The sequence below is a fragment of the Bos javanicus genome, chromosome 10 (genome assembly GCF_032452875.1).
Source record: "Bos javanicus breed banteng chromosome 10, ARS-OSU_banteng_1.0, whole genome shotgun sequence".
Lineage (NCBI taxonomy): Eukaryota > Metazoa > Chordata > Mammalia > Artiodactyla > Bovidae > Bos > Bos javanicus.
In genome coordinates, this window is record NC_083877.1 from 86,698,234 (window position 1) to 86,725,855 (window position 27,622).

General features: G+C 39.3%; 1 protein-coding gene across 24 annotated transcripts in view; it reads left to right on the forward strand.

Moving 5' to 3' along the window:
* TTLL5 (tubulin tyrosine ligase like 5) overlaps positions 1 to 27,622 on the forward strand; it is a 318,832-nt gene that overhangs the window by 113,381 nt on the left and 177,829 nt on the right. For 14 of the 24 annotated variants that reach the window (XM_061429505.1, XM_061429506.1, XM_061429504.1 and 11 more), the window contains 6 exons: positions 2,073 to 2,219; positions 3,318 to 3,421; positions 5,976 to 6,103; positions 9,339 to 9,422; positions 9,998 to 10,393; positions 17,406 to 17,593. In XM_061429505.1, the coding sequence (XP_061285489.1) occupies positions 2,073 to 2,219; positions 3,318 to 3,421; positions 5,976 to 6,103; positions 9,339 to 9,422; positions 9,998 to 10,393; positions 17,406 to 17,593 (1,047 nt within the window). Of the gene's footprint in view, positions 1 to 2,072; positions 2,220 to 3,317; positions 3,422 to 5,975; positions 6,104 to 9,338; positions 9,423 to 9,997; positions 10,402 to 17,405; positions 17,594 to 27,622 lie in introns of those variants that run through there. The other 10 variants (XM_061429521.1, XM_061429507.1, XM_061429517.1 and 7 more) reach the window with 4 other exon arrangements.

A 27,622-nucleotide genomic window follows, 5' to 3' on the forward strand; every position in this document is an offset into this window, starting at 1 on the left:
TTGTCCTGTAGCTCGTATGTGGTGAACCTGGAACTTAGACTCAGGTGTTACAGTTGTGCATGATTTCCTTTTGCACTGTTTCCATGGATCGGAAGGCATTTGATTTCTACCCTAAGGGGTGGAGTTACCTCTTTCAAAGTCAACACTTTATCACAGGCCCTCTGAGAATGTACCATCCTCCAGTTAAACTTTTTTTTTCTTTACTAGTTGTTACTTTATAAAGTTCTTAGATTACTGAAAACAAACTTGTGTAATGATTTTTACTATACATAAGTCATTCGAACCTGCCTAAAATTTAATATTCTAGCAAGGTTTTCCTTTTTGGATCAGAATGACAGGAAGCCTCAAGCTCTTTGGAAAGGTCAGTGCTTATAGAAGAAGCCACAGCCATTCTTTACTTTTTTACCATAGAGATCTGTCACTGAAAGGAGAGGGACCTCTAAGTCTGAGAAAGCTGCCTCCTTTGGCCAGCTCACGGTGACCCTACTGTAATTTTCAGTTCTCCGCATATGAGAGGCATACAGTATGCTGGGCTTATTATAAAAACATGATGGATATCCCAGAAAACAACTCGTGAATTTAAAGTAGCCAATGCAACCCAGAGATAAAACTTTGTGTGTTGTGAATAATTCTTCAACCATCAGTGGAAAATGTTAGCTCTGCTCTTTCCAAGTGGAAAATTGAAACTGCCTTTTTGAGAGTCAGTTTGTCTGCTCCACTGTGAAAAAATAATGTTTTAGTATAGCAGCTTAAACCACCCTATAGTAAAGACAGCAGAGTGGAACTATGAAATCCAACCCTCTGGTAATGAGACTATTTCTTTATGTTGGAGTAAATTGGCACGAAAGAACAATGAACCAAAATCAAATTCAAGAAGAAAAGAAAAATAGCTCAGAAGAGAATAACCATTGCAGCTGCTGGCTTAGAATTCACCCAGGATTTCAATGGGGCTTTTAATAGGAATATTTAGGATTATCACTGCAGAACTTAGTATCAATTCTGTGCATTCCCAAATGAAAATCTATCTAGACAGCAAAACCTCACCCATTACCTGGTGATTGTGGCAGTGGTCTTGTTTATGAGGAAGGTGGTACACCCACCTTCTCTGATCCAATTGCCTTCTCTGATCCAAGTTGAATGATCTGATTGCTATTCAGATTTCAAAATCCTTTGCCCCATCTCAGATGAGATGTATCTCTTCTACCCCTTAATGACTTTTCACTGTGCTCCCCTTGCCAACACACAACTCTAAAAGCATGCTTATTCTTGGGGAAGAAAAAATAAATAAAAAGCTATTGCCTTTCAAGCTTAGTAACAATTCTTTCAGTTTGTCACTAAACGTTTTAAGTCAGGAGTTTCTCCTCTTCACGTTTATCCTTCATTATCCATTCATTCCTTAACCTCTTTGTTCCATTCCCTTTACTGTGCTGAAAGTAGTTGTGGTCATTTCTCAACTCAGCCTCTTGGAAGCTTGTGACATGGGTACCTTCCTGCCTTGGCTTCCATGACACTGTTTTCTCCTGGATTTCTTCGTGCATTTCTAATACTTCTGTCATGGTTTGTTGTTGCTGATTGTTTGTTTTCTGATTCTTCCTCCTCTTTCCTACCTCGAAGTGTCAGTATTTCTGTATTCCTTCTCTCCCTTCTCGTCTTTGATGACTTCCTGTGCTTCCAAGGTTTTAGTTTCTGCTACCTTTGTCTTTTCCTAAGCACTTTTCTCTGATCACCCTATTAGAAGTGATGGCTGCGGTTTGGATTATTGTAGTACTATGTATATATGAGTAGTGGTACTTTTACAGCTATTACTTTATTACATAGATATTTGCATACAGACTTGATTTCTATTTTCTTATTGTCAGCTTATTAAGGGAAGATGCTACATTTGTTTTGTTTTGTTTTGTTCTTGTCTGGCTGTATTCTTATTATACCTAATATGTTTGCTCTGGGTCTTATTTGTTGAAGAGTGTAGTGTACCTCTTCTTAGCTCTCGATTGTATAATCCCCTTGTAGCTTGTCTTCTGTTGCTTAGCACAATCTCTTCTTTTTCTCCCCAATGACTCTCTAATTTATAGGAGCTAGTGGTTCGTTTCCTCAAGCGAGCATCAAGTAACCTCCAGCACTCACTGAGGATGGTATTACCCAGTCGGAGACTGGCACTTCTGGAACGCAGAAGAATCCTGGCCCACCAGCTGGGTGACTTTATCTCTGTGTACAACAAGGTAGGTGGTTCATCCGTTAGTCCTGTGCTTTGGATCACCACCCACTGTCAGAAACAGGCTAGAAGCCTCTGTCCAGCTGGGTGAAGAGGATCTTTTTCCCTTGTAGCATCATCGTGTGCTGTGTATGACGGTTATGGGGAGTTAGACCTCACTCCTTAACTCAGCTCGTCTGAAAAGCTACTTATTACTTGTGAAGGCCCAGAGGCCATAGTTCACTCTCATGCAGAAGCATATTCCTTTTGAGTGCTGTTGTATCTGAGATGAATCCTGGGCTGTGTGAATTTGCATTGTCATTACTGTGCCTGGAGACAGTGGTGAACTGACTATATGAGAACAAATTTGAACTGTGGATTTAATGGAATGACACAGTCTTGTTTCCTGAGAGAGTTATACTTTGTTCTCTAGAACATTTTAGATAGTGACTTCGTTTTACAACCAAGCCCAGAAAATTGACTATTTAGTGAAACTAGTTGGCAAAGCATCTTTTATCCAAGGGTCTTAGAATACTTTAGAAATGTCATTTTGGAGTGGGAGGAGCTGGGAGTGTGCCCATTTTCCAGAGAGGAAATCTGAGTCCTGGAAATGTAAATAGCTTTTGTGGAATGTGTGGAATGGTCAGTACAAGATCAACACAACAAATCCATAGCTGCATAGCTACTCTAGCTCTGTTGAGAATTTTGTCTTATGTAAGTGAAGAATTTATGCAATTTGGATGCTGCTATAGAAGTGTCTTCCAAGTCTGAGCTTTCCTCCTCCTAATTGTAACAAAATAACAGTGTCTCTATTGTCATGCTTCAAGTGTGACCACAGACATCAACAAGGTCTTTTTTTTTCACAGGGCTACCTGAGTATATAAGTAAAAACATGATAAAAATTTATGTTTATTCTGCAACTCTGAGTTGGAAACTTTAAAATGTTTCATGAAATGATGGCAGAAAATAATATACCAAGTTTATAGGTGGCCAAAGGACATTGAAGAAGTGGATGTCTTTTCTATAAAGACAAATTGACCCAGTGATAATGAAACCAGATGATGAATTATACATTTATCAGGAGTCAGTTTTATCTTGTTTTTCTTTGGGATTGGGGACTGGATAGGAAACAGAACAAATGGCTGAAAAGAAATCAAAGAAGAAACTTGAGGAAGAAGAGGAAGATGGGGTGAATGCGGAAAACTTTCAGGAGTTCATCAGACAAGCAAGGTAGAAGACATTCTTCACTAATAAACTAGAATCTTATTCTGTCTTCCACACTGCCCCATTGAATTCCCAATATTCTCTTGTTTCTAACGTGGATGTGAGTACAGTCACTTATAAGAAGAGAAAAAGGTTTCATAGTCTTTGTGTCTCCATATCTCAGCCAGTTATTGGCAGTTGTCATGGTTTCAGTTATCAAAACACTGCTGCTGGGCATCTGGGCTATATTTCTAGACAGCCTTCAAAGTACACACCAGTTAAAGTGCTGAGGGAGCACTTTGGAAATTTGAAGTTAGAGGCTTCTAGTGTTTACTGGATCTGAATTTATTCCTGCCCTACTGATGCAGTGGAGATGACCACATTTTGCCTACATTGAGTGGGTTGAGGAGTTGGCAGTTGTTCAGTACTATGAGGGTTATGCCTAATTTATATAAAATAAAACAAGTCCTTCATGCTTAAGGTTAGCCTTTAGGGATGGAAAATATCAACATTCAGCTCTCTATCTTAATACAAATTAGCCAGGCCACTTTGTCCATTTACAGTGTGTTTGCAAAGGAAGAAGTAATAAAGGCATTTAATTTTTAATTTTATAAGACCTGTCCTGGAGAGCTTTTTTCTTAAGTAGAGGGCTGGACAAAACTACTAAAATAAAGCATAAAACATGTGTAAATCTGCCTTAGTTAGTCTTCAGTCATCAAAGTCCCAGTGGGAAGAAAAGCAGTAGAAAATCAACTCTTTGTTGATTTGTGACGTTAAGTCAGGTGGTGATTTATCAACCACCAACATAGTGTGATCTGTGTGTAATACTCTGTATGCAGCTAATTATAGCCCCAGGATCATGTGCTTAAACGTACAACAAACAAACACATCATTTTGTAGGAGTTCATAATTGTGTAATGTTATTTTGTTGACATTCTTAGGTCTTGAGGAGCACGGTTGATAAAGCAAGTATAGAAACAAAGCAAGAAGTAGTTTCTTACCTCAACATTGTGCAAATAGCAAAGAAGAAAGGCTGGATTGTGTTCAGAAAGTGGCGCTCCTTTTAAAGTTAAAACATTAATTTCTAGTTCTTCCTAGACATCTTCAAAATCTCTGAAATATAAAAAAAAGAAACTAAAAAGCAACCTTTTAAGAAGTGAAGAGTGTTTCCCCTACCAGGCCTATTTGGCTGCTAAAAATTAATTATATGTACTGTTAACCAGTGATGTGGACTTGGAGATAAAGTATTTTAGAACATATTTACTACTGATGGTGGGTTGTGCTGATGGTTGGAAATATGCAGTAGCATCAGTTCTTTTATTACATTTGAGGTGGGACATGGATACCTGTGTGTGTCAGCGTTGGCAAATTCAGTTTACCCGCAGGAGTCAGGCGGGAAAACATATGTTATAAAATGAGCAGAGAGTAAGACAGGAGGTAGAGAGCAGTTGGTGTCTTGGCCCACCTCGGTCTTTCCCTGTTCTGGGAAGGGCCAAATGAAACACACTGACAGGCAGAGGCGCTCGTCTGTTTGCGCCCTCAGCTTTAGATCTTTGTGGTTTCTCGAGTTGCTTTCTGGTGGCTCTTTGCTGCTTTGGAGACCTTGGAGTTTACCCTGAGATTCACAGAAGCAGTTTCTGGGATTGTCACTGCAGTGTATTCTGAAGCTGGGATATAGGTTCTTTGTAATGATGCAGGAGTATTTTGCTTATTTGATGGTCACTTATCTGGAACGTTGACAGGCTCTGTGAAAAAAATGCAAAGGCCATTGAGGAGCTGCTACAGGTGTTAAAAAACCCAGACATGATATGTTTACTGCAAGAGTTCTAGTAAACAGGCCCTCTTCTATTTCCTTATGCTTTTCATTTTGTGGGTGTTCATAAAAAATGCATATAATTTCTATATTTGAAGTTACCTAGAGACTGTTTCAATCTCCATTGTATAGATGGTAAGGGAAATCTTCCCTGGATACCCTAGTGAATCTCCTTATTTATGACAAAGTGACTCCTTTAGTGAATATACTCCAATTATCTAGAAGTGGTAGGTGGACAAACTGTCAAGCTCCACATAATAAATATTTCAGACTTAGTGAACTCCACGTGGTCTTTATAGCATAGTCTTCTTTAAAAAATGTATAAACCATTCTTAGCTGGGAGCCATGCAGGAACAGACTGCTGATCAGTTGTGGCCCACAGTCGGTTCCTGGTTGACCCCTGATTTAGAACGTAGAACTTTCTGTATTGTAGCTACTGACTACTTGAAATGTGGCTATGTAACCAAGGAAATGGATCTTTAATTTTAATTCATTTAAATATAAATAGTCACATGTGACTAGTGGCTACCGTATTGGACAGTGCAGATCTAGAAAATTCACTGTGGAATAAATAAAACCTTGTTGTGCTTTAAAATTTTCTGACTACTTCATTTATTTTCCGTTTTAACTACCTATTAATAGGGAGTTTTCAGCTTGTGCTTTTCATTTCCCCCTTCTTCAGCTTACTCCATTTCCATAATAAAGTCTGGTGGAAAGATTTTCCAGAAGAGCTTCCTGTTCTGACCATCCTTTTTCTCCCCATTTCAGTGAGGCTGAACTGGAGGAGGTGTTGACTTTTTATACCCAAAAAAACAAGTCTGCGAGTGTCTTCCTGGGGACGCACTCAAAAAGTTCCAAAAACAGCAACAGTTTTTCTGATAGCGGGGCAAAGGGTGGTAAGTATGTTGGTTAATTAATGAAAAATAAGAAGAACAAGTGAAAAAGTGAGACGTGCAGAGGAGAACCAAAAATAATATGTTGCTAAGCACTAATAGACTCCAAGGTGGTGGAATTTTGTAGTTGTGGGGGTGGGAGAGTGAGGAAGCCGTGTGTTTTTGTCCTAAAAGTGGAAGAGGGTTATGTTCAAACTTTTTTTTTTCCTATGAAAATTAACAGTAGAGAGTTCAAGACAAGCTAATAACAGCTAACATTTTGTGAGAACTCATGTTACTGTCTATTGGACATGATCTTATTTTTTATGGAGTAGGTGCTATTATAAAACTTCTCTACGGATGAGGAAACAGAGCTGAAAGAGGTGGAGTGACTTGCTCAGGGGCGCCCAGCACTGTCCAGTGGAGCAGGAATCCAAACTTTAGTCTTCCTGACTCAGAGCTTGTGCTCTTAATCTCCGTTCTTCTGCTTCTCCTGATGATTACTTCTCACTCTCCTTACGTTTCTTTTGCTTCCTCCAGCTTATCACCATTTGCATTTGGGGTATGAGAATTCTTTGTTGTGCGGGATTATTCCCACATACCTGGTGGGATGTCTCATATCCTTAGTCACAAGCCCTAAATGCTACTGTCTTCCTTCAGTCATTGTGATAACCCAGTGTTCCCACAACATTTCAAAAATTTCTCACTGCTGGGGAACTCCAGGATTGGGGATTTTGAAACTGACGTGGACCAAACTATCCAGCCCATGTCATATGATCTAAAAAAAAATAACAGCAACACTCAGTTATAAACAAAGCTTGTGCTTCAAGTATAAGATGCATTTAAAATCTAGATGGGAGCATAAGACACAGATAATCAATATACTAATTTTGTAGTATGCTAACCACTAGATTCAGAGATGTAGACTTCTTTGCTACTCTTAAGGTGATCATAGCCTAATGTGGAAAGAGCCAAGACAATTGATCATCTAAAATGTAGGGTACGTTTTCCTGAGGAAGCAGTGTTAATGTTTTCAAAACTGATTAGCTGCAGGGGCTAGTCTAAAAGCCTGTCTAGCTCACTGTATAATTGAAGTATTATATTAGCAAAAATCCTTCTGAGTCCACCCTCTTCTTTGAGCTTTCCTAAATCTAAGTTCTAAAGCTAGTTTATTCATGTTTTCATTCATTCCTTTTACATATTTTTAAATAGACACCTATTAAGTGTCAGACGTTATGATAATAGTAGTTGCTAGAGAGAGCGGGAACCAGGACCGTCACAGTTCTTGACTTTATAATATTTATTGTCTGCTTGATGAAGTTGTATGAGTAAATTCAGGAAGAAGGTTGATAGAATCTCTGAAAAGATCCTATGACAGTGTTAGGAAAGGGAGACTGTGGAGTTTTTGTAATGGAAGGGGAACTGTGTACTAACCTAGGGAGGTGAGGTCCTAGCTTGGCATTCAGATAGTAACTTCTCCCCTGGCACTGTTGGGGAAGCCCTGACAACAGATACTAGCAGCACCTGTTTGTACAGGTGGATCCTCAGAGATTCTGGGGTTCATGTGTTAAGGACTACCTTTATGTAATACAGTAAGTCCCCTACATAACAAATGAATTCCATTCTGAGAGCGTGTTCATAAGTCCAATTTTATTTGTAAGTCCAACAAAGTTAGCCTAGGTTCCCAACTAAGTACCATAATAGGTTTATAATACTTTTCACACAAATAACACATAGAAAACAAACATAAAAAATAAAGCATTTCTAATCTTATAGTTCAGTGCCTTGAAAAAGCACAGTACTGTACAACAGGGCTTCCTTGGTGACTCAGTGGTAAAGAGTCCGCTTGACAATGCAGGAAATGCAGGCTGGATCTCTGGGTCGGGAAGATCCCCTGGAATAGGAAATGGCAAACCACTCCAGGACTCTTGCCAGGGAAATCTCATGGACAGAGGAGCCTGGCAGACTACAGGCCATGGGGTCTTGAAAGAGTTGGCCATGACTTAGCAACTAAAGCATGTACAGCAGCTGGCATACAGGGGCATGTTCGCATCTTTGAAAGTTTGCAACTTGAAGGTTTGTCTGTAGGAGACTTACTGTAACATTTATACCTAGCAATTCCAATGAAGATTAACTCTGGGCAGGCAGTAGGAAGGCCTCAATCAAGGGAACAACATTATGACATTTGATAGTATTTGTTCTTGTTTCAAACATGAGCCAACAAGTGTGTGACAGTATTACCACTGCTGATAGTGGTGGAAAGAAGAGAATTCATATGTCCTTATTCTTTCATTCTGAAAGATGATCTGTAAAATGGCCTTTCTTAAGTGTTTGTATGAACTTGGCCCTGAGAAAAGATTTTGGGACTATTTCTCTAAGTATATATGATTAGCTCTGGCTGTTCTGTTGCAAAATTCTGTAGTAGGAAAAGAAAACCTGATTTATTACAGTGGAAATTTATGTTACTAGAATGACTTTCTTATTGAATATGCTGATTAATAAGCAAATTCACTCAACTTATTCAAGGAAAACTGAGATTAAGATACAGAGCTGTTGTGATATTCAGATATCATGCCAACAAATACTGGGGCTGTTATTTTCATCTCTTGGCAGTTCCCTGTCCGTATGTGTTGTGACTTGTTTGCTCCAGTGTGTACCACCAACCAGTTTAGTCTCTTAGTTCTGCAAATTTGAATTCTTGACAGAGGCATCTTACTGCCCTGGCATTCGTGCTAACTCGTTTCAGTTGTGTCTGACTCTTTGTGACCCTATGGACCATAATCCGCCAGGCTCCTCTGTCCATGGGATTCTCCAGGCAAGAATACTGGAGTGGATTGCCATGCCCTCATCCAGGAAATCTTGCAAACCAGTGTCTCTTACATGGCCCGCGTTAGCAGGCGGGTTCTTGGCCACTAGCGCCACCTGGGGGAGCCCCTTTACCGCCCTCACTGTCTTTCCCAGGCAGGTCCTAGTTTGTTGGCAGTCCATGGATCGCTGCCCTGGCTTTCCATATCTTTCCCTGGTTTGGTCAGCTGGAGCTGGGCTTTGGGCTAGCTAGGCTAGTTTGGAATCATTTGCTTGGTGTCCCACTCAACAGGGATATGGACATGGCCATCCTTGGAAAAGTGCAGTGAGAAATGCAATAGTTCTTGGCACTGATTACTAGTTGCGTTATATTCTAGAAACAAAATTATGTGTAGAGTGGTGCTCTAGTGTTTGATTAGTGACAGAACCTCAGCTCAGTATTTATTTTTTTCAGATCATCCTGAAACGATGGAAGAAGTGAAAATAAAGCAGCCCAAACAGCAACAGACAACAGAAATTCACTCTGATAAATTATCTCGTGAGTGACTTCAAACCTGCATAAATTTGTTACTCTCAGATAAATCTCTTAATAAAAAAGAAAACTCATCAGATATTAAATGATTTTAGGGCATGCAGCGTTACTCCAGAAAGCTCATTTTTCTTTGTTTTTCCTTCTCTGTTAGAATTTCCTTTTATCTACCAATAACCTATTAACATCTTTCCAAGGAATTTTTTACTTACTTAATGTTTCAAATTCTGAGCACTTGTTTCTAGAAGGGTGAAAATCAGAGGGAGAGGAGTTAGCTCTCATTACCAGAAACTTTGTCCTGATGCCCTTACGTTTATAAAACATCCGTTCTGGTTGATGGAGGTAGTCGCAAAGCCAGCTTTTAACAAGGACTAGAAATGAACTATTTCTAATGCCAGATTGTCTCAGTGGGCAAAATTCATTAAGTTCATGATGACTGCTCATTAAAATATGTATTTTTCATGGTATCTGTTTCATGCTAAGGTTAGTTTGGTGTTTAAAAATGTTCATGTTTACATATAGAGACTATGTGTTAGCTTTTCCTAACATGATCTGTTTTTGTTTGTTTGTTTTTATTTTAATAGGATTTACCACTTCAGCAGAAAAAGAGGCTAAATTAATCTATACCAATTCTTCTACTTCTTTCTCTGGTCCTGCTGCTACCCTTCTGCAGAAAATTCCCAACACCCACTTGTCATCTATTGTTACCACCCCTGACCTCTCACCAGGGCCAGGCCACCATTGTCTATCTCAGATCCCTCCAGCTATCCCCAGCATGCCTCACCAGCCAGCAGTTTTACTGAGCACAGTCCCTGAGAGTGCTCCTCTCTCCATGCATCCTGGGACACAGAACGTACCAAGCCCCGCTGGCCTGCCACGCTGTCGATCAGGCAGTTACACCATTGGCCCCTTTTCCTCTTTCCAAAGTGCTGCACACATCTATAGCCAGAAACTGTCTCGTCCCTCTTCAGCAAAGGCAGGTGAGTGAGAAAATGAAAGGGAGTCCACAATGTCAGCTCCTCCCCAGCCCCAATAAACACAGAATGTCATCTCTTCCCTTTGCTTTTTCTTTTGGAAGATAAAGGGATGCAGGCTGTGACTAAGGAAAAGTCTTGCATTTGGTCCAGTGACATTCATTTACTGATAAGAAAATGCAGCGCTTTTTTTTAGGTACTGAAGATAAAGAGATGAATAAAATAGGGCTTCTGTTTCCTGGGAGCTTACAGCGTGGTCAAGAGATAATTGTGATATCTGTCTTTTTGTTGTTGAGTTGTAAGTGTTCTTTATATATTCTGGGTACAAGTCCCTTGCCAGATGCTTGATTTAGAAGTGTTTTCTCTCATTCTGTTGTTTGTCATTTCATTTTCTTGATGCACAAAAGTTTTTAATCTTGATGAAATCTAATTTATATTCTCTTTTGTTGCTTGTGCATTTGATATCATATCTGAAAAACTATTGCCTAACCCAAGGTCACAAAGATGTCTGTTTTTTCTAAGAGTTTTATAGTTTAGGTCTTTTATCCATTTTGATAGAATTTTTTATATGGTGTGGCATAAAGGTCTTAACATCATTCTTTTGCGTGTGAATATTTAGTTGTCCCAGCACTGTGTGTTGAAAGAGTATTATTTCCCTGTTGAATTGTCATGGCACTCTTGTGAAAAATCATTTAATCTCAAATGTAAGCGTTTACTTCTGGAATCTCAGTTCTGCTCCACTGATCTATGTATCTGTACTTATGCCAGTACCATGTTGTCTTCATTACTGTGGCATTAGAAATAGCCAATATATACTTCTATTTTCCTTTATTTAATTTTTATTGGAATATAGTTGCTTTACAATGTTGTATTAGTTTCTGCTGTGCAGCAAAGTGAATCAGTCATATATATACATATATCCACTCTCTTTTAAAAAGATTCCCTTCTAACGTAGGTCATCAGAGAGCATTAGGTAGAGCTCCCTGTGCTGTACACTAGGTTCTAGTTAGTTATCTGTTTTATACATAGCAGTGTATATATGTCAATCCCAATCTCCCAATTTATCCCATCCCCTCTTCCCCACTTTGATGTCCAAACATTTCTTCTCTACATCTGTTTCCCTGCTTCTGTTTTTCAAATAAGATCATCCATACCATTTTTCTAGATTCCACATATATGTGTTAATATATGATATATATTTGTTTTTCTCTTTCTGACTTAACTTCGCTCTGTATGACAATCTCTAGGTCCATCCACATCTCTACAAATGACCCAATTTTCTTCTTCTTTATGCCTGAGTAATATTCCATTGTATATTTGTACCACATCTTCTTTATCCATTCCTCTGTTGGTAGAGATTTAAGTTGCTCCCATGTCCTGAATAAGTAGCCAGCATATATTTAATTGGTATCCGATTTCAAATGAAATGGATATTATAATATGAAATTTGAATCAGAGATACTAAATGGTCTATTTTAATGTCATAAATATAAATATGTACAAATATGTGTATTTCTGCTAATTCTGAGTGATTATTCTTATGGTTTAATCTTCTAAAATCAATATAATAATAATCAATTATGTTCTGATTTTCTCCTGTGTGAAAGAAATTCAGTAAGGTCAATGCATCTAATACCTTGTGTTATCATTAGAACTTCTTTTTTAAACCTTTCTTTTTCATACATTTCCCAGAGAATGGTAAGGAACGGAAGAAGCTAGTCAGTTTGAAAATATTTCCTAATTTCCATTGTGATTTTTCTTGACCCATGGATTGTTTTTATTGTTTAATTTCACATAGTTGGCATTTTCTGTTTTTTGTAATTGCCTTTTAGCTTATTTCCACTGTGGTCAGAAACCATACTCTGAATGGCTTAAATAGTAGTGGACAATAATATATAGATAATAATATATAGTTGACTACAATAATAGCCTATAGGTGATTGGAGTCAAATTTTTCTGTAGTGATTGAATAGTTTGGCAATGAGGTTAAAATATTATTTAGACTTTTTCATGATATATATGCTGTATCATGTTTCAGGGGTCACCACTGAAAAAATTAAAATATGAAAACTTAAACATTTGGGAAGACAAAGAATTGGGCCTGGGGAAAAACCTATAGACATAGAAGCACAGAAAACACAGAGCTTAGCAAATGCAAGAAATGGAAGCTTGAAGATGGTAAACCAAGTCCTAATATATGAAGAGTCAAATGAATATAAATGGACTGAACTTGTTAGTGTCAGACTGATTTTTTTTTTAATCCAACTATATGTTGTTTAGCAAAGAAAGACGCTTGTAAAAATAAGGACATCGAATGGTTGAAAGTAAAAGGATGAAGAAAGAAATGCCAAAAAGTCTAAGTTTAAATAATATCTTAACCTCATTCCCAAACTGTATTCATCATTTCAGTAGATGCAGAAAAAGAATTTGATAAAATTCTGTACTCATTCATGATAATAATTCTCAGAACACCAACCAGAAAAAAGTGGTATAGCTATATTAATATATGCTGTTTACTTAGCGTGAAAGTGACCGTTGCTCAGTCATGTCTGACTCTTTGCGACCCCATGAACTATACAGTCATGGAATTCTCCAGACCAGAATACTGGAGTCCTTCTCCAGGGGATCTTCCCAACCCAGGGATCAAACCCAGGTCTCCTGCATTGCAGCTGGATTCTTTTTTTTTTTTTTTTTTGCAGCTGGATTCTTTACCAGCTGAGCCACAAGGGAAGCCCTAACTTAGTATACATTAACTTATATTAGGCTTTAAGAGATAAAATTTTCTTCACAGATACAGAGAGTAATTACATAAAACAGAAAGTCTGGTTCAGCAGAAAGATAATAGTTCTAACTGCACCTGACAAAATAACGTCCAAATAAGTAAAACAAAAATTGATACACCTGCATGAGGAATCTGTAAATCCACTATGTTAGTGGGAGATTTCCAATGATTTCTGTTACTAATAGATAAAGAAATTTTATAAGTCAGCAAAGAAAGAGGGTTTGAAGATATCATAGTGGAAATAAATGTAAAAGTTTTAGAGTTGAAAGATAATGAAAAAACTTCCATATTTAAATGTGTGGAGGGCAATGAAAAACAGTATTTGGAGGGACATTTACTACCTAAAATACTTATTTTTGAAAAGGAAGGCTAAATATCTGATCCCAGATGTTATAAAAACATCAATATTATAAATCTAAATAAAGGAGAAAGAGAAAAGATATATTAAACAGCAAAGACAAAAGTAAAAATTACAGATTTTAAAAATAAAGTGGAGAAAATATCAAAGCCAAAAATTCTTTGAAAAGCCTAAGGTGGTGGAGCAACCTTTGGTGAGATTGATCAGGAAAAGAGAGAAGACATGGATAAATGATATGAAGAATGAAAAGCACACAGAAAATACAAATTAGTTTGGGTGAAAAAAATATTAGAATACTGTTAACTACTGTGTTCCAATAAAATTGAAAATCTACACGAAATGGATAATGCCACCAAAAGTATACCATAAGAAAAATTGGCTCAAGAAGCAAAGAAAGCCTGAATGATATTGTAACTATTAACATAACTTATACAATAATTTTCACAAGGAAAACTTGAGCCCCAGATGATTTTATAGATGAATGTTGACAGTCTTTCAAGGGAGTGATAATTCCAATCTTAAACTTGTCATAGAACATGGAAAAGAAATAATTATCCTTAAATCATTCTGTATGGCTAGTTTAATCTTGATAACAAAACCAGTTATGGACAGTATCAGGGAAGTTACAGACTAGAATCATTTATGAACACAAATGCAAAAATTCTAATCAAAATATGAGCCAACCACATCCTGCAACAAGTGAAAAAGATAAGGTCCCATGAACAAGTTTATCCTGGGAATACTAGAGGGTTTAAAACAGTAGAAAATCTATAAATGTCATTTGTCACATCAGCAGATTAAAGGAGAAAAACTGTATTCATCATTTTAGTAGATGTAGAAAAAGAATTTGGTAAAATTCTATACTCATTCATGATAATAACTCTCAGCATACTAGGAAGAGAAGGAAATCCTCATTAAAAAGGGTATCCACCAAATCTCACCATAGATGTTAATGTAAATGGGGAGATACTGAACGCATTCCCTTTAAGAGAGAGAAGAGAATGCCTACTAGCTTTGCTTCTATTCAGTGTTTTACTGGAGGTCAGGATCCAGCGTAACAGACAAGAAATTAAAAACATAAGCATCAAAAGGCAGGAATTAAAATTTACTTATTTATTTACAGATTATATGTTATCTACATAGAAAACTGAAAATAAGCTATCGATACATTAGAAATAATTATTTTAGCAGTATAGGTGGCTCTAAGATCAATATTAAAAATCTGTTAGCTGACTTTTTAGAAAAGACTCTGATGCTGAGAAAGACTGAAAGCAGGAGGAGAAGGGGATGACAGAGGGCAAGATGTTTGGGTGGCATAGCTGCCTCAGTGGACACGAGTTTGAGTAAGCTCCAGGAGATGGTGAAGGACACGGATGCCTGGCGTGCTGCAGTCCATGGGGTCGCAAAGAGCTAGACATGACTGAGTGACTGAACAACAACAGAGACATACATAATATAAAATTTACCATTTTGTCTATGTTTCAGTGTACAGGAGCATTAAGTACATTCACACTGCTGTACAACCATATCACCACAAAAACGAAGTTTTTAAAAAATCATTTACATGAAGACTATAAGCTGTTTAGGCATAAATTTAGGAAAGACTTATAAAGAAGTTTTGTAAGACTTTGTTGAGAGACAGAGAAAACATAAATAAATATATAAATAGACTGTGCATGGATGGAAAGACTTAATATCATAAATGTTTTCATCAAATTCGTCTCTGAATTCAATACAATCCCAACCAAAATCTCAACAGCTGCGCTGTACTTGACAAGGCTCATCTAAAACGATACTGGAAAGGCAAAAGACCAAGGGTAGTGAGAACCTACTGAAGAAGGAAAAATGGTGGACGGATATCTTGATAAGAATATGAAGATATGATTAAGAAAATGCAGTATTGGAAAAGGTGCAGAGTGACCAGTGAAGCAGAATAGAAAGTTGGAAACAATCACAGATAGATGAAACTTGGATATATGACAGACGGAAAAGGATGCATTTTTCAATAAATGGTGCTGGGACAACTGGTTATCCAAACAGGAACAAAAGTGAAATTACATCCCTGCCTCATACAATCCATATAATTAATCTCAGATGCAAACTTTAGACTCTAGAATAGATTAGACCATCTTTAATAACTTATGGTAGGAAACGAAAGTAAAAACATAAGCAAGCCTCCTTCAGAAAGAAAAAAAGACAACCCAATAATGGTATCGCAAAAGAGATAATGTGCTCAACATCGTTATTAATCAGATGAATATAAGTGAAAGCTACAGTGAGACCTTCCACCCTCTTAAAAGAGGGAAGAATTAAGATATTTGACAATACTAAGTGTTGGAGGGGATACTGATCAGCAGGAAGCCTTGTATTTTGTTTTTGGTAGTGTAAAATATACCGTTTGTTATTATCACATGAATTTTTAAATTCTTATACTCTCTGACTCAACTTCTAGCCACATACAGAAGAGAAGTTCTTCTACACATGCCCTAGGACATGTATGCAAGAGTGTTCACAACTGAACTGTTTACAATAGCAATAAGCTTGCAGTAACCAAAATAACCATCAATGAGGAAATAGAAAAATAAGTTGTAGTGTATTTCCAAAATGGAATACCAAGCACCATGTAAAGTTAATGAATTTCACCTGTACTGAGAAAGGATAAATATTAGAAGTATGGTATTAACAAAAACAAGTCCCAGGAAACTACTACAGTAAGATACCATTTTTATAGAGCTCAAAAACAAGCAAAATTAACTGTATTTTAAGTATGCCTACACACACAGAAATGAAGAATAAAACTATTTAAAAAAAGAAGGGGATGAATGATAAGGGGAGATTAAGAATGAGAAGGAACCCATGGGTTGATGCATGTTAATATGACTTAGGTAGTCAGTTCATTATATGTTTTATAACTTCTACATCTATTGTAGATAGTATTTTATATGTGTCAAATAATATAATAAAGCAGTGTCATCAAATTGTATATACAAGGATGATCATGGTTATATAAGCACTAATAAGACAGAAAGGAAACACATTAGTGTTTCCACTTTTCTGACTTTTTAATTTTTTTCTAATGGATTGTGTGACTTACCATAGAACAAATATGAACCTTGATTTTTAATTAAATAATTTCTTTTTGCCAAAATTTCAGTGCTCAAAAACAATAGATTTCTCTGATATTATAGTTGAAAGAAGAAACTGAAATCTGAAAGAGAAATCAATTGAAATTTGATGATATAGGATTATTACTGTTTTTCTAAATAAATTCAGTTTTGTTTTTATCCTTCTTTTCCTTTTTGAGCTTTGTAAGGAGGATTGTGGGGCTTCCCAGGTGGTGCTGGTGGTAAAGACCCACCTACCAGTGTAAGATATGCAGGTTCAGTGCCTGGGGTGGGAAGCTCCCCTGGCGGAGGCCGTGGCAGCCCGTTCCAGTATTCTTGCCTGGAGAATCCCTTGGACAGAGGAGCCTGGTGGGCTGCGGTGTGGATGATTTGACAGTGGGCTCAACAGACTACTGACAAGTACTGTCACATAACAAGAAAAGCAAGAATCACAACGATTTTCAAGGCTGCACTTTTTATATTCATTCATTTTAGGATCAATTATTCCCCACTACATATGATGAAAATCCTTTTTTTGTGAAGGATTCATATTATGCAAAAACATAGTTATGGATGCTTGTAACAAATTGGTGATAGGAAGAGATCCTCGGGTATAATAAGGGTATGTGTTTACTTTTGTGAACTTTTGAAGATAGTTCCTTGCTCCTCTTGTTGTCAAAGATCCCTGGGATTCAGTGAACTACCTATTGGTTGTCATCATCCTAAGTTTTTCTAATCTTTTTTTCCTAAGTGGATGAAAGCTTTTCTCTTTAGCAGGTTCATGCCATCCAAACAAGCAGCATTCAGGAGTGGCCAGAACCCAAAAGGAGGGAGAAGATGGCTCTTCATACAGCAAACGATACAACCCAAGTATGGTTACGGCCGAACTTCAGCGGCTGGCCGAGAAGCAGGCAGCCAGGCAGTATTCTCCATCCACTCACATCAGCCTCCTCACCCAGCAGGTATGGCAGTTTGGGGTGTCATGGAGCTTTTAACCAGTGGATAGGGTTAACTCCATGGGTCTCTGCCATTCCTGTCTTTACTAATGCCCATATGCTGATGCTTATTGAATGAATGTTCACTGGTTTTTTGAGCTAAAGAATGTTAGCTAAAAGTGTTCCTCTTCGGCTTTAAAGGAAGGATTTCTGTCACAGGTATTGCAAAGTTAAGTCTGCTGCTAGCTGTGATGTACCTATTTCGTGGACAAATAAACTCGAATGTTCAGTTGTAAATACACTTTTAAACGATCTTTAAAAATAACTTATTTCATTGGTAAAAATTGCCAAAGAGTTGTAGTCTTAGAAATCTTTTTACCAGAATTCCATAACATTACCTTTTACTTTTTTAACTGTACTACCTTTCATCTCTTGATGTCAGGATGTTTTCTGGGCACTGATTAATGAGTTATTTCAAACCATATCATTCTCCCCATTTTACAGATGGGGGAAACTGAGGCTAAAAGAGTGATATAATCAAGGTCATCCAGCAAGCTTGATGGATACTGGGATTTTGACTTTTACGTTGTATGTATGTTGACTAGCTTTACAACACAGTAAAGTTAAGAACTATAGGATTCTTTTGGCCCTTCTTGCTGATTATCTCTATGGTATTTAACTGGAAGCAGAAGCCATATTTTTTCCTTTTTCTTAATATAAAATGGCATCAAAATCCTCCAAAGGAATTATTGTAATTCAAGTCCAAAGTTATAGTTTTCTGTATCTTCATAGTGTCATATTCTTTAATTGGTGACAGCTCTCTGTGCTGTGTGCTGTGCTGTGCTAAGTTACTTCAGTCATGTCTCACTCTTTGCGACCCCGTTGTAATCTGTCTGCCAGGCTCCTCTGTCCATGGGATTCCCCAGGCAAGAATACTGGAGTCCGTTGCCATGCTCTCCTCCAGGGGATCGAATCCACGTCTCTTACGTCTCTTGCACTGGCAGGCAGGTTCTTTACCACTAGCATGACCTGGAAAGCCTGACAATCCTCTACTGATAATCAAATCTAGGAAAAAAGTGAAGCCATAGACTACTTCAAGTGCATGTTAAAAGCAGGCAACACACTGCTCCCTGGTGGTGCCCTACTTCTCTGTGTAAAATTATGGGCCATAATTCAAGCTTTACTTCCGCCTCATCCCAGAGTGTGTGAGGTTGTAATGAATTTTCTTTTTCAAATCTCTAATAGTTGAAAGGGAGTAGGTAAAAAGCCTAATGTGAATTAGAAAGTGAAGAATCTTGTACAGGCAGTGTTGAGACTTGAAAGTAATTAATAGTTAGATTTTAGTGACAGGATGATGTGAAAAGAAAAGAGAATGAGAAGGAACTGTGAAATGTGCAGAGGCTATGAGGAGGGGAAGGACCGGTGACCCGCGACACTGCTCTCACTGGGTCACGGCCTGGAGCATGTTTCTAATTTTAATGAGCAGCTAGACGCGCCAGACCTCAGTTGCGACCTAAATCAAAGTCCTTACGATTATACAGTGGGAGTGAGAAACAGATCGATGGGCCTAGATCTGATAGACAGAGTGCCTGATGAACTATATGGACGGAGGTTCATTACATCGTACAGGAGACAGGGAGCAAGACCACCCCCAAGAAAAAGAAATGCAAAAAAGCAAAATGGCTGTCTGAGGAGGCCTTACAAATAGCTGTGAAAAGAAGAGACGCTAAAAGCAAAGGAGAAAAGGAAAGATATACCCATTTGAATGCAGAATTCCAAAGAATAGCAAGGAGAGATAAGAAAGCCCTCCTCAGTGATCACTGCAAAGAAATAGAGGAAAACAATAGAATGGGAAAGACTAGAGATCTCTTCAAGAAAATTAGACATACCAAGGGAACATTTCATGAAAGATGGGCTCGATAAAGGACAGAAATGGTGTGGACCTAACAGAAGCAGAAGATGTTAAGAAGAGGTGGCAAGAATACGCAGAAGAACTGTGCAAAAAAGATCTTCACGACCCAGCTAATCATGATGGTGTGATCAGTCACCTAGAGCCAGACATCCTGGAGTCCAAAGTCCAGTGGGCCTTAGAAAGCATCACTATGAACAAAGCTAGTGGAGGTGATGAAATTCCAGTGGACCTGTTTCAAATTCTAAAAGATGATGCTGTGAAAGTGCCGCACTCAATATGCCAGCAAATTTGGAAAACTCAGCAGTGGCCACAGGACTGGAAAAGGTCAGTTTTCATTCCAATCCCAAAGAAAGGCAATGCCAAAGAATGCTCAAACTACCACACAATTGTATTCATCTCACACGTTAGTAAGGTAATGCTCAAAATTCTCTAAGCCCGTCTTCAGCAATACATGAACCTTGAACTTCCAGATGTTCAAGCTGGTTTTAGACAAGGCAGAGGAACCAGAGATCAAATTGCCAACATCCGCTGGATCATCGAAAAAGCATGAGAGTTCCAGAAAAACATCTATTTCTGTTTTATTGACTATGCCAAAGCCTTTGACTGTGTGGATCACAATCAACTGTGGAAAATTCTGAAAGAGATAGGAATACCAGACCACCTGACCTGTCTCTTGAGAAATCTGTATGCAGGTCAGGAAGCAACAGTTAGAACTGGACATGGAACAACAGACTGATTCCAAATAGGAAAAGGAGTATGTCAAGGCTGTATATTGTCACCCTGCTTATTTAACTTCTATGCAGAGTACATCATGAGAAATGCTGGGCTAGAAGAAGCACAAGCTGGAATCAAGATTGCCGGGAGAAATATCAATAACCTCAGATATGCAGATGACACCACCCTTATGGCAGAAAGTGAAGAGGAACTAAAAAGCCTCTTGATGAAAGTGAAAGAGGAGAGTGAAAAAGTTGGCTTAAAGCTTCACATTCAGAAAACTAAGATCATGGCATCTGGTCCCATCACTTCATGGCAAATAGATGGGGAAACAGTGGCTGACTTTTTTTTGCCTTCTTCTACTAGCTGTGTGATCTTGGGCAATTTACTCAAATTCTGTACACCTCACGGTCTTTATTTGTTGATGGGGAAAATACAACAAGGTCATGAAGGCAGTATGCAAAAACCTTTCTGTAAAGTCTAAATGCTGTATGCTTGGAAAGGATCGCTCTTTCAAAACTGTAGAAGGCTCTTAATAACTAAAGGTTTGTGATTTGATTTGAAGTCAGTTTTTGGATAAAACATTGTGTTACCAAAATGAATGTTGCTGTTGAAAAGTTCAAGTTATATGTTATTTGTGTTATTTCTCCTCAGAGAAAGTAATTCCTTAATTTGGAATTTGGGGAATTCTTCTATTGTTCTTTTTCTGGTAAATAATAACATGTTGTAATGACTTAATATGAGCCCTGGAACATCTGTTTACTAGCCATTTCCTTTTGCTCCTAGCTGTGTTTGAAACAAAGTGCCTTGGTTGCTTATTCACTGAGGCAAGTGATAAGATGTCTGTGGTTCTGGTGAGAGGCGCGCCTCCAGTCAGAATGTGCTGAAAGGTCCACTCTCCTCTCCGGACTTGGGGTGTGAACCTTTAGCTCAGCTCACCAGAAGCAACTCTATGTACAGTAATTCCTTCAAATGTTTCTGATTTCCTCTTATCTGTCATTAGTTTCTTACTTTCAATTCCTGTTTTGCGTCTGTGCTTTTTTTCATGAATATTTTCTTTGCTCCATCCCTGTTCTATAGGATATATTCTTTCTGTTATAGTTTTTTAATTGGTTATCTTCTTGTTTTATCTTTGCTAACTTCCTTCTGCATTCTATAGTTTTTGGTATTTCCTCCCAATTTCTTGAATTGAGTACTTCCCTTATTTTCACTCATTTCCTCTCCTTTTTTTTTTTTAATTTAAAGCTGTGGATTTTCCTGTGGGTCTTGCTTGAATTATATGCCATGTTGTTGCTCAGTTGCTAAGTCGTGTCCTACTCTTTGTAACCCCGTGAACTGCAGCACACAGGCTCCCCCGTCCTTCACTATCTCCTAGAGTTTGCTCAAACTCAAGTCCATTGAGTCGATGATGCTATCTAACCATCTCATCCTCTGTTGCCCCCCTCCTCCTGTTGCCATCAATCTTTCCCAGCATCTGCCTTCAGTCTTTCCCAGCATCAGGGTCTTTTCCATTGAGTCAGCTCTTTGCATCAGGTGGCCAAAGTATTATATTCCATAAGCCCTGATATATATCTCTATATTACTTTTCTTGGCAAAGCGTCAAGAGATCTTCCACTAAGTAAGGTATGCTGATTTTAAATTTTCATGCTATTTTGGAAGATGAGTATTTAAAAAATTGAAATTTGGGGCTTGCCTGGCAGTCCAGCAGTTGAGACTGTACTTCTGTCACAGGGAGCATGGATTCATTCCCTGGTCAGGTAACTAAGATCCTGCATGCTATGTGGCATGGCTCCCCTCCCCCGAAAAATTAAAATTTGAGGGAATTTCTGTAAAAGAGTTCCTTTATTTTGTCTATGATTTCAGCTACTTGCCCATTAAAGTTTTTAGTTGCATTTTCCATAAAACTTTTTATTCAAATGCATTCTTTTAACTCATTCTTTCAAAAACATTTTGTTACACTCTTAGGAGTGTTCCAAACCTTAATGCTAAGCCATAGGGATGATACAAGACAATAGATCTCAGTGTGAAGTAACTCAGAGTGTGGAATGGGAAACAGCCACATAATACATGATAGAATGTGTTATGGAATGTACTGCATGGGATATGCACCGAGGTTTCTAGGGAATAACAAAGCCACCAGAGGGTACCTAACCCAGCATGTGGGTGGGAGTGGGAGTGCCAAAGCCGCCTTCTTGGAAGAGATTACCCCTACACTGAATCTTAAGGGTAGACAGGTGGGTGGCAGAAGAAGGGTGGGGCAGGCTCCAAAAGAAAAGCTTGCATGTGTGTACTGGAGAACCAGGAAGCTGGTGGTTAGCAATGTTGGAGCATAGGGAGTCAGCAGAAAGCAGCTGAAACGGACGCCGGAGGAGAAGACAAGGGCTGATTCAAGGAGCGCTTTGAATGACCTGTGAAGGAACTCGGCTCTTTATCTCAACAATGACCAGGAGCCACAGAGACAAATGGGCCTTGCCTTTTAACTGTCTCACTTAGTGCGGGGAGCCGGTGAGGCATTCCACTCGTGACAAAGGTCATGAGGAAGGAGGCTCGGCATACGCAAAGGCGGGATCGAGCCTCAGGAGTCCCCCGGATATTCTCGAGCATTTTCCCCCAAAAAACCACACAAATTTGATTATAAAACTTTGAGTTGCCCATCATTTCCATTAGAGGCTAGATTCTTAACAAATTTATTTGTCTAAAAACAGGACTTCATTTATCTTGTAACTACTTTTACTATTTCTGCTATGATTTAAGCTAATTTATAGCCTAGAGCATACAAGAATATTGAATTTGCCCTGCCACCATGAAGTGGCCACCGTGGCCACTTTGGAAGTGTTTGCATATGCTTGGAAACTAGAGTTACATATTCTGCATCTAGGATTATTCAGCCTAACAAATCTGAGCAGAGAGAAGGTCAGATTTAGTTCTTTCCCTTGACACGTGAGAAGCTGGTTATCTTTGGGGGCTGGGATCCTTTGGAAATGAGTGCGTACATCCCTGAAAGCAGGGTGCTCTAAAAGCATCTTTCGCTGGTTGGGGAGAGAGCCCTGTGGTAGGTAGCTGATAGCGTGACGCTGGAGTAGCAGCTTGACTATGAGATCTCACTGTCTTTTCCTCACCCCCGTGCCAGGAGAGGTGTGCTTTACAACTGCAGCCCTCTGCACACACAGAAGCAGCCCTCTGTGGTTACCACTGTCAGTGAACAGAAGAATGTGGCAAAGGAGCCCAGCTCTGCAGTGAGGAGAGGGAGGCTGGGAGACAGAGGGAGCACTGGCCTCTCTGTGCGGGCCAGTGTGAGATTGCAGGACCAGCTATCACTAGGAGCAGCTCCAGCTCTTCCAGCCTGGGAGTTTAATCAAAGGAATAACAGCCGACCACCCAGGCGAGGCTCCGGTGCTAGCGAATGTGCTGTGTCAGGCTCTGTTCCCGGCCAGCCAGTGCCCGGGCTGTGGCCAGGCCTCCTGGAAATATGCTGACAGATACATGGGAGGGAGGAGATGCTTTTTACTTCTCCATTTTTCATTTAGATGGAGAGGAGAAACGAAAAAGCATTCAATGTCTTTTTACTTTCATTCCTCACCCTGCCCCTTTCCCGCCTAGTCCTAGAGAAGGGTGTCCGCCCAGGTCGAGAACGTTGGCTCACACCGCTTACCCATCCATTTGCACTCAAGGAGTTCTTTGATCATTTCTTCTGCTTCAGCAGTTTCCATTGTGATCCTGCTCATTTCTTCAGGGTCCAGGGTGGACCTGGAGTAGATCTCAATTTCAGAAATTGCTATTTGAAGGTGAAGCTGGCAGAGAGGAAGCACAATTTTTTGACGTGGTTACAGGTGTTTTCCAGGATTGACGCCAGCGGCCCCCAGTTATCACACGCTTGGGCATTCAGTACCGGAAATGCTCTTCCTGCCTCCTGACCGTATCTGACACGTTCGAACTATTGTCCATTTGTGTTCTGATTTTGTAATTTTTTTCCCCTAAGTGTAGCTTCTTTGGGTCTGTATTTTTCTGGGTAGAAAAGTTGTGCTTCTTTGTGTCATATACTTCCCTTTTCTCCATTTCTAGAAACCGAAAAGGGTACATGGAAAAAACAGAAGCCCTTGGGTCAGTGAGACTTTGGACAAGTTATTTAAATTCCCTGTGCCTTAATTTTCTTCTGTGTCAAGTGGAGTAATTACAGTGTCAAGACGAAGTCTCCTGGACCCTTGTGCCTCCCTGCTCTGAGTCATAGTACCAGTTGATCCTATCATTTCCCCAGCTCTTCTGTGTCTCTTCAGGCTTTAAACCCCAGATTTTCCTTAGGTCGTTGACCTACTGATGGTCCCTTGTTCTCAAATAACCTTTTTTTGTATCTCTTACCATTTTGACTCTTTCTCAGAGGCCTTCCCAGGTGGCTCAGTGGCAAAGAATCCACCTGCCATTGCAAAAGACATGGGTTCAATCCCTGGGTTGGGAAGATTCCCTGGAGAAGGAAACGGCAACCCACTCCAATATTCTTGCCTGGGAAATCCCAAGGACAGAGGAGCCTGGCAGGCTACAGTCCATGGGGGTCGCAAAAGAGTCAGACATGACTGACCGACTAAACAAAACAGTAACTCTCAAAGGTCACTGATGACCTTGGAATTGCCAGCTTCAGTCACCTGTTATTAATCCTCATTCTCTTTTAGTACATGGCACTATTATTGACTGCCTCCTTCCTGAAAACTCCCCTTAGCTTCTCCAGCCCTTGGGTAATTCCTTTGAGATCTGATCCTATACGTCCCCCCAAAAAACTAGACTCCACTTTCCACATTTTTAAAAACCCACTGGTATTTAGGCCTGAAATGTGTAAACTGACAACAGCAGAGTCTTTCTGATTAAAGAAGGGGGTGCGGCCTCGGCATCTGTTTCCCCCTGTTCTCACAGGTATCCTTCAACATGCATCTGAATTCCAGAGCTCACCTGAACTTTATGCCTCTCTGTAGTGCCTCCCCTTGGGTAGATTTCCTCTTCGCATAGCTTCATCTAGTACTGGTCTGCAGATTGCTCCCAAATATATGTCTTTAGTTTGAACCTGTTTTCTGAGTGTCATGTCCAGATTTCCAACTGCCTGCTAGACATCTCCATCCAACTGTATTGCAAGAACCCAGAATATTCAATGTACTTTTTAAGCATGTTTTGAAAATACTCAGAAAATGTTCAGTATATCTAATACTTATCTGTTCTTCTCCCCTTTTCCCCTCTGTATCAGTGACACTGCACTTCTCCTAGGGGCTTCGGTACAGAGCCTTTAGTTTATCAGCTTTTCTGTTTCCTCATTCTATGTCAGGGCAGTTGTTGCCAGTTCTTGTTGAGTCTGACTCTATAATTTCTCTGATATGTATCTTCTCTGTTTCACATCTACTGTTCTGCTTAAGGACTTAATTATCTCTGGACTGGATCACTACAGTTACCTCCTAAATGGTCTCCCAGCCATTCTCCTCTATTCACCCTAGTCTTTGTTCTAAAGGAATCTTTCTAAACCACCAGTCTGATAATGATACTCCTTTGCTCAAGAATCTTGAATGGAATCCTGTTATCTTCAAAGGGAAGCCCCAGCTATTAAATGTTATTCAAAGCCTTTATGTAGAATCTGGCTCCAGATTACTTCTCCAACCTGTCTCCTTCCCATGACAGAGGTTTTTGTGCAGTTCATCCAGAATTTTCTTAGTCTCTGTTCCTTAATTTATGCTATCTTCTCTTGGGAAACGTTCCCCAGTCAACAGGACATGAACCGAGAACTTTCAGATGTACAAGCTAGATTTAGAAAAGGCAGAGGACCAGAGATCAAATTGCCAATATCCGTTGGATCATAGAAAAAACAAGGGAATTTCAGAAAAGCATCTACTTCTGCTTCATTGACTATGCTAAAGCCTTTGACTGTGTGGATCACAACAAACTGAGGAAAATTCTTAAAGAGATGGAAATACCAGACCACCTTACCTGCTTCCTGAGAAACCTGTATGCAGCTCAAGAAGCAACAGTTGGGACCGGACATGGAACAATGGACTGGTTCAAAATTGGGAACTGAATATGTCGAGGCTCTATTTTGTCACCTGCTTTTTTAACTTATATGCAGAGTACATCATATGAAATGATGGGCTGGCTGTAGCACAAGCTGGAATCAAGATTGCCTGGAGAAATATAAACTTCAGATATGCAGATCATACCACCCTTATGGCAGAAAGCAATGAGGAACTAAAGATCCTCTTGATGAAGGTGAAAGAGGAGAGTGAAAAAACTGGCTTAAAACTCAACATTCAAAAAACTAAGATGGTATCTGGTCCCATCGTTTCATGGCAAATGGATGGGGAAAACGTGGAAACAGTGGCAGATTTTTTTTCATGGGCTCCGAAATCACTGCAGATGGTGACTGCAGCCGTGAAATTAAAAGACACTTGCTCCTTAGAAGAAAAACTATGGCAAAGCTCGTCAGTGCATTAAAAAGCAGAGACATCTCTTTGCTGGCAAAGATCCGTCTAGTCAAAGCTATGGCTCTACCAGTAGTCGTGTATGGATTTGGGAGTTGGACCTCTCACAGGCTGAGCACCAAAGAATTGATGCTTTCGAATTGTGAAGCTGGAGAAGACTCTTGATAGTCCCTTGGACAGCAAAGAGATCAAACCAGTCAATCCTTAAGGAAGTCAATCCTGAATATTCATTGGAAGGAGTGATGATGAAGCTGAAGCTCCAGTACTTTGGCCACCTGATGCAAAGACCCAACTCATTGGAAAAGATCCTGATGCTGGGAAAGATTAAGGAAGGGAGAGGGTGGCAACAGAGGATGAGATGGTTGGATGGCATCACTGACTCCATGGACATGAATTTGAGCAAACTGGGAGATAGGGAAGCCTGGCCTGCTGCAGTCCAGGGGATCACAAAGAGTTGGACACGACTTACTGACTGAACAACAACAACACTATATGTAACTATATACGTTTGTCCAGGCTCAGTGTAAATGCCACTTCTCTCAGAGGCATGCCATTTCATTCGCCACACAGTTATTTGTGTTTGATAGCTCTCTCCTTTAATGAACAGTGAGCTCTTTGGAGGCAGTATCCTTTGCTGCCTCAGAACCTAACTCATGGGTAGTACTCAGTAAATGTGCTAATTCTACTGAACTATAAGGTACCTGGTTAAGGTGGAAAGTGACCATGTCCATTTTTTCACCAGTTTTCCCAACCTGGGTATATAGTATGGATTTGATACTTATTTTTAAAATAAATGAATGAATAATCCCCTGCCACCCCATCCAGACGTCATCTTTCCATTGTCTATATCTGTAGCCCTTCATTAGTCATTCCCTATAACAAAATATGTTATAGTTTTGCATCTCTTATTTTCTATTGAATTATAAACTATGTGATGGTATTCTTTCTAATCCATCACCCAGCACTTGGTATGCACTTATTACA